This window comes from Branchiostoma floridae, chromosome 7 (genome assembly GCF_000003815.2).
Source record: "Branchiostoma floridae strain S238N-H82 chromosome 7, Bfl_VNyyK, whole genome shotgun sequence".
Lineage (NCBI taxonomy): Eukaryota > Metazoa > Chordata > Leptocardii > Amphioxiformes > Branchiostomatidae > Branchiostoma > Branchiostoma floridae.
The window spans coordinates 6,185,935-6,193,539 of NC_049985.1; the positions used below are offsets into that span (position 1 = coordinate 6,185,935).

General features: G+C 38.4%; 1 protein-coding gene across 3 annotated transcripts in view; it reads right to left on the reverse strand.

Moving 5' to 3' along the window:
• Positions 1-5,095: 5,095 nt before the first annotated feature.
• The window catches only part of LOC118419186, a 45,854-nt gene continuing 43,344 nt past the window's right edge, over positions 5,096-7,605 (reverse strand). For all 3 annotated transcript variants that reach the window (XM_035825522.1, XM_035825521.1, XM_035825523.1), the window contains one exon: positions 5,096-6,442. In XM_035825522.1, the coding sequence (XP_035681415.1) occupies positions 6,426-6,442 (17 nt within the window). In that variant the 3' untranslated portion in view covers positions 5,096-6,425. The remainder of the gene's footprint in view (positions 6,443-7,605) is intronic.

The window sequence follows — 7,605 nt, forward strand, 5'->3', positions numbered from 1 at the left end:
TATTTCATATTTCATCTTACCATTATTTCTATGATTTATTTCTTTATATTTGTTATTATTGTATATTTGCTTTTATTGTCGTTGACACAATCATTATTATTTGATTGTACAATTGTTATTATTTGTTATCATTATGATTATTATTGTATAATTTAGTTGCACGGGAGGCAACTAGTAAAGGTTATAAAGTACCTGTTTTTGCCTCCCTACCATTTTGTGTAAATACATATGGTGAAGTTCGAATAAATAAATAAATTTCAGTCAGAATCAAAGATCGTTTGAGACACAGAAAAGGTGAAAATCATTTGACGTTTGTTTATTTGTATTGCACACACTATAAACCACATGATGGCGTAAAACACCAAGTTATATCATAATTTGCGTTCCCAAAAGCCAGCCGCCAAGCCACGTCTAAAATAGAATGCCTTTAGAACGCTATTTGTTTTCTTACGTATCCTTCCGCCGTGCATGGTAACGCCGTTGCTAAGGGCACAGTTTTCGCGCCACCAGCCGGATGAAATATCATCCGACTATGACAGCTGATTGCATCACCATTTCCGGTCTCTTGGTCATCATGGCGGTGAGTATCAGTAGTGTTTGTTATCTGCTCTCTATTTAATCCATTTTTGTGGGGTTTTACAACGATTTTAATTTGTTTCATGATCAAGCTCGGAAGCAAAATGGCAGCGCCGTAAAGAGTTGAAATTTCGGCGATTTTCAGATTGGGGGCATCCGCATGTCGGTCTCAGAATGTCAATCGATTGTTGGCGTGTAAGACGTGTTTAACCTTCGTCTATATCCCATGTGAAAATCCTGTTGGTTTGAGATCTGGGTAGATATGTAATTTCAGATCTGCCTGGGTCAGTTTTTTTAGCGATTTTTCGCCAATACGTTGACGTTCGTAGTGCGAAAAAAATGGAGGTATTTGCTGGGCTGGCCCTGTTACGTGTGACAGATCATCTCACGGTGCTTTATTGTCGGTATTTCTTGTAAACAGTCAACAGTTACCGCCAAAACCTGCATGGTACGGTGTAAAATGTCGACATACATGACAGATTTTTTTTATTCAGTGTTTATTTGGAGAATTTATTTGGCGCCGTAAGAAAAGTAAAACTGGCCAGCAGAGAATTTCGCTGTGAAAAATCTATCTTTTAGTGTGATACAAGGACCAGATTTTCCCGCCAATATAGTCACGTGTCCGATGTTGTTAGGTAAACTTTTGAAGGCAAACAAACAAACTTGCATAACAACGCAGGTTCATGGCTGCCAGGTTTGCAACAATGAATGGAGGGTCATGATTACACCGTGTTGTAGCAATGTTTGCAGCAGTCGTGATAGATTGTGATATGGGGTAAATATTATTCATCATAATCAAATGTGCAACAATACTACCTATATTAAATCTTCCTCAGTAATCAGTAATCATCAGATTTATTTAGCAATGTCCACCATATTTTTGTACTGCTTTAAGGAATACATTGGCGAAATATCATACAGCTGTACAGACTTAGGAGATGGACAATAATAGTAGATTTGAATAATTTGATGAAATGAATAATTGTTGAATAGATAAGATAGCATTAAATAATTTGTGTGACCAATTATACTCCTCTGCCGGCTAAACTTCCTCCTCAGCTTTTGTTACTGTCTTATGCCACGGAGGAATCTGCTTGGAGATTGCTATTATAGTACATGTATGGCTTTGTCATGTTAAACTACTGTCATTTAATACATCATTAATTAGCGACATTACTTCATGAATCATTAAATTGAATTATAAAAACAATGACATATTTTTTCTTGTTTCAGATCATCCTTGCCTTCAGTGACTCAATCTGTAAGTATGTCTCCAATCATGCCACCTTCTCTTCTGACATTTAATGCGCACCATGGAGCTTCCGTATATGATTTGACTTCTGACATCTCTCGTCACCCTTTTGTTGAGCCTGACCTGGTGTTCTTGCACGTGGGGACTAACAATCTTCCCATGCACCGTCCACTCAGCCGGACTCTTGATGATTTCAGTTGCCTTATTTCTGTTACCAAGTCTCGCTTCCCGTCAGCCTTTGTTGTCATCTCTAGCATCCTGCCTAGGTTTGACTCTGAGGTCTATGACAGGAGGCGGTCTGAGTTGAACTTTCATTTGCTTCGCCTATGTTCTCGCCAGGGTGTGTTTTTCCTTGACAATGGTAGCCGGGCTCGCCGGGCCATGTTTTCTGTTGATGGTTTGCATTTGAGTAGAGCGGGGAACATCAGCTAATTCAGTCCTCAAAATTAACTTTTTTCCCTACTGTCCCAGCATTGTCCCAAAAATAAATTTCAACTGTCCCGAAGTGAGGATGGACTGTCCCAACCCTATTTTCAGAAATTATGTATTACAACAACTGTAAGTCAGAATACGCACGCCTGACAACTGCGGGGCAGGCTTTTAGCTAGGAATTTTTTTTAGGGTGTACATCTGTAATGTGTTGTACTCTCCGCGCACTGCGCGGCGGAGCCGCGCGACGAGCGCCGAAGGCGCGAGCATTGTAGGGGGGTCCGGGGGTATCCTCCCCCGGAAAATTTTGAAATTTAATGCCTCTGAAATGCTATTTCCTGCATTTTGAAGTAGGCGTTTTAACTTTACACAGTACAGAAAAATGTGTACAAACATTTACTTAATTGAAATATATAACGTTAGCAGAAAAGATGTTGTTCCAAGGGCAAATTAAGCGAAATTTTCTCAACAAACAACATCCATTTATCAATATCTTAAAAATAAAGACTGCAACAAAAGTAATATGTCAAGTTACCGTGAAAAAATCGCGACCTCCGTTCAACATTTTCTACGAATTCAGTGCCGACACCGCCCCCCTCCCCAGTATGTCATCGTCACATTAGCTGTTGTTTTTCCCACATTCCACCGACAAACAAGCAAAAAAAAGCTGCTATGCCAAGTATCTTTCTTTTTCTTTGAGCCACTACCTGCAGCTGCACCGTCGCAGCTGCCAGCATCGCTTTACGTCGAGGGATGAGGAGTGGCCTGGGTTGGGGAAAGCTGCCAGACTGGGTCCCTTTGTGGAAATGTGACGTCAGCCTTACTACATGAATAAAATTAATCTCCAAGCAGATCCTACAATGGCATAAAATAGCACCAAACTGTCCAAGGAGTGCAGCCAAGAGGTATACACTCCTAAGCCGGCTTCACTCCTCTGCCAGCTTTCTCTTTCTTATGCTACCGTAGGATCTGCTTGGAGATTAGAATAGACCCTGGGTTTAACACTGGAGGTACGATGTCGTTTCCGCTGACACGAGAAGGGTTTTATCATGGGCGCAGCTGTGCTGCCAGGGGGGGGGGGGGATACTTAAGAAAGTGGCTTGTTTCAGGGTCGAAACGGACTGTCATAGCATTTCAACACTTATACAGTACTAAGGACGACAATCAGCGCTTTTGTGTCAACTCCCAAAGACTCTTGTTTTTGTCTTAAGAGCCACGCTTTGGGACTTAACACTTGTCTAGTCGTTATGAGCGGCGAGCTTTCGGCTCAGCATCAGGGACAAATCTTAGACTCACCAAGGTTCGACTTAAGACTGCTGCTGCCGATATTTCCGACAAGGGAAGTTGCAAGATTAAGAGGCAGTTGATAAGTGAGCGTGCTTTTATCACGGGTCAAACCCAAGTACAGAACTCTGCACTCTAGTCGGACATCTCAAGACTATTGCTATTGTCTTAGCACAATAAAATTAATCCGAAATTTTTGGAATGCCTTCTCTTGTAGACCCCCAAAAAACTTTAGAGTCAGGCAGGCGTATTCTGTATGCTCTGTGAAACTTTGGCGGCACTTTCATATCGCGATAAATTGAATGTGTAAAACTGTTACGTACCCAAGGACATATAACTGGATACATCATCATGTACTTATAAAGCAGAACACAGCCACGTTAGAACAACAAGGACAGTTTTATTCAACTCAAATTGCAATGACAATTTTAACACATGTCACTCAAATAGAGATAGTCCCATTTTGTATCATTATGCGAAAGAATTTTGTGAAGAACCCTACCATCAATTCTAAGTAAGTTTGGGTTCTGTATAAAGTATACGAAAACTGCTTTTCACAATAGCCTATGGGAGTGCAAACATTACTCTCCAAGCAGAGGTTAGGCTCGGGCTGTTTTTTAACGTTTATTTTAGTCGTTTTTATCGGGCTTTCTAGGTTTTAACACAGCAAAATACAATACAATAATTTCATAGAAATCACGATAAAAACGACTAAAATAAACGTTAACAAAATAACCGGAGCCTAACCTCTGTTTGGAGAGTAGTCTAACATGTTTTATCTTGCTCAAGTGTTAAACGAGACTTTGATGCCCACTTCATCCAAAAGAGGATTAAACAAAGAAAGTTTTAGCACCTTGATGTGTTGGTCGATTTTGTTATGGTTTTATGGATATCACTGCACTTGCTCGCCTACCACTACTCAGGTCTTCCTTTTATGCGTCATCATCAAATTAGTTTGAAATGACCCACGAGGTCTCATAATTTGCAGTCTTTGTTGTTCCATTTTTTAAAGACTTCCACCATAAGGTGATAAAGACAAAGAGTCACAGCAAGAGACTATCCAAATGTACAACCATGTATGCCACTGATCCTGTGTACTGTCATGTATGAAGTTTCACAGTGGAATGTCAGCTGTAATCAGGATAATGGCCGCTCTTTGGAAAATGAAAATCAGTGAAATTGTCGCTATGTTAAAGCTGAACCATTGTAGGTTTACGCCATTGTAGGGCATGCTATGTTGACTTTAAGCTACACCCATTACAGCTAATGCATTGAGCACTTCTGCTCCAGAAATTCCAAAGTGTGAGAGATTCAAGAAGGATGTACAAATGTACGTTTGGAGACCCTCTTGCTGTGTTTCAATTACAAGATTTGATACTTCATATTAAACCGTCTCTTAACTTCACCAAGAGCACTCCGGCAATGCTGTTATTACCTTGGCCAAGAATTGTGTATTTTTGGTTGGTTTGTTGGTTAATTGGTTGGCTAGCGAGTTGGTTGGTTTGTTGGTTTGGTGGCTAGTTGGTTTTTAGTTGCTTGGGTGAGTTTTTGATTGTGGCAAGCCGAATTCAAGATGTTCTGAATGGATCTTTATGACAATTGGCATGTGGAGAGGTGTCAGCAAAACAACGGACTACATTCTTCCTAAATATTTCATTATTTATTATAAACTTTTCGGCTGTACTGCAGCAGAACTATCACATCATATGCTCTTCAAACAGAATAAAATGTTTTGTTTCAAATCATTTCGAAAGAACAAGCAACAACAATTAAGTCTACATTGCCGGAGTGCCTTTCCATTAACACATTTATTCACCCCAATATACAGCAATAATGTAGTAAAAGTCTACATAGACACCTGCTTCATCTATCCCTGTTTAATAGACTAACATTCTGTGATGACATTTTAGTATCAACTAATCTACAAAGCTCAAACATTACCTGCCTTGGTTTGCCAACATCCTTAATAGAATTAAACAAATCCAGTAATCCTAACCAATCATCAACATCTCTAAGACCACGTTGATTTGGTTATATGCATGATATCATCTGAACCCCAAAACCGACGCAAACGCGTGAATAAAAAAGCTGACAAAAAGTTGACGTCTAAGTAATCAGAGGTTGAACAAATGACTGCATGATACAATTAGATTCTTCTTCTTTTCACATCTTCTTATCTAACCTTGGAATTCCATGACATTGGTATAAATTTTTGTGATACATGTATTTTGTTTGCAATGTACAGCATATATTTGCTTATCTTTTTGCAGCTGCAGTTTGTAGACTTTACAGCCTGAGGGTGGTTGAAAACTTTTTTTCAAACGACCAAAAATCGATTTGCGCGCAGATGCCATCCTTATAACCAAATCAACCAGGTCTAATCATCAGCCTAATGAGAGCACATGATATGTAAACATCATCATATAACAACCTTATACACAACCATTTCTTATGCACACATGTTCATTTGATAACATCACCTACAGAGGCTGATATTGATGATAAAACCATGCAATACCCTATTGAAATCTACATGATCACGATCATAAATACCTATTGGAACCTCAGATATTATCATAATAGTAATGCCTTCTTTAGCTCAACATCACAATGTATAGTAATATACTAAATATATAATTGAACACATTATATACAGTCCTCATACTCATCAGTACTTAATACCTTATATGCATATAATAAGCATGTTCAGTATACCGCATTAAACCCAATTAGCCATGTTTAGTAATGTATCATCTACACCATCACCTGTGGGTAATACCACAAGAAAACAATCCTTTATCATCTCACTGGAACCTATTATAGACTAGCCACACAAGTAATATTTACACTCGGTCTTGGATTTACCAGCTGATGGGGTTTCCTCTTAACGCTTCGGTGTAACTTTTATGAAAGGGAATAAATGAATGAATCAGTCAAACAATAGAATTAATACATGATTGAATAACAGATTGAATGAAACATTTAATGAAATATTGAATGAATGAATGAATGATTTAATAAATGAATGCATGAATAATTGAATGAATGAATGAATGATTCAATAAATGAATAAATGAATGATTGAATGAATGAATGATTGAATGAGTGAACGAGTGAATGAATCAGTCAAAAAATAGAATGAATACATGATTGAATAAAAGATTGAATGAAACATTGAATGAAACATTGAATGAAATATTGAAGAATGAAGAATGAATGAATGAATGAATGAATGAATGAATGAATGAATAAATGAATGAATGATTGAATGAATCAATGAATCAATGAGTGAACGAGTGAATTAATGCATGGTTGCATGAATGAATGAATGAATGAATGATTGAATGAAACATTGAATGAAACATTGAATGAAATATTGAAGAATGAAGAATGAATGAATGAATGAATGAATGAATAAATGAATGATTGAATGAATGAATGAATCAATGAGTGAACAAGTGAATGAGTGAATGAAAGCACCCGTGGATTTGGTAACACCATATGTTAATCAGATGACGTTATAGCTAGTGACGTGTATCATCAGTCAGGCGGAGTCCAGATGGTACACTGACTGAAGACACACGTCATTAACAATGAAGTCATCTCATTAGCATATAACATTACCAAACCCACTGGCGATGAATGAATGAATATTTATCATACATCAAGCCGGTATAGTCTTGTAAGGCACACTAAGTAGGAAGATTCATATTAATATTCTCATGTCATATAAGGTCAGGAGAAGAAAAGCCTTCATGCACAACGGAGAAACAGTGAATAATTTCATTCCGTTTTTAGGCCATTATTAGACAAAAAGAAGACTTTAAGTGTAATTTTGATTACTCTTGGACTCCGTTGCAGTCTTCGAATGGGGGTGTTTTTTTATTAGGGGGGGGGGGCGTTGGTTCGCGATTTTCAACGGTGGCTGGGTTCTCTTGTGCCGAGGAAGGGAGTATGCTGTGAATTAAAAGGGAGTTTGCCGTGATAGCGATTTTCCCCCATCCCGAAGACTGAGCTCAGTCGGCGTCTTGGTAATTGGTATGGGAAAATAAACGGGGGAAAGT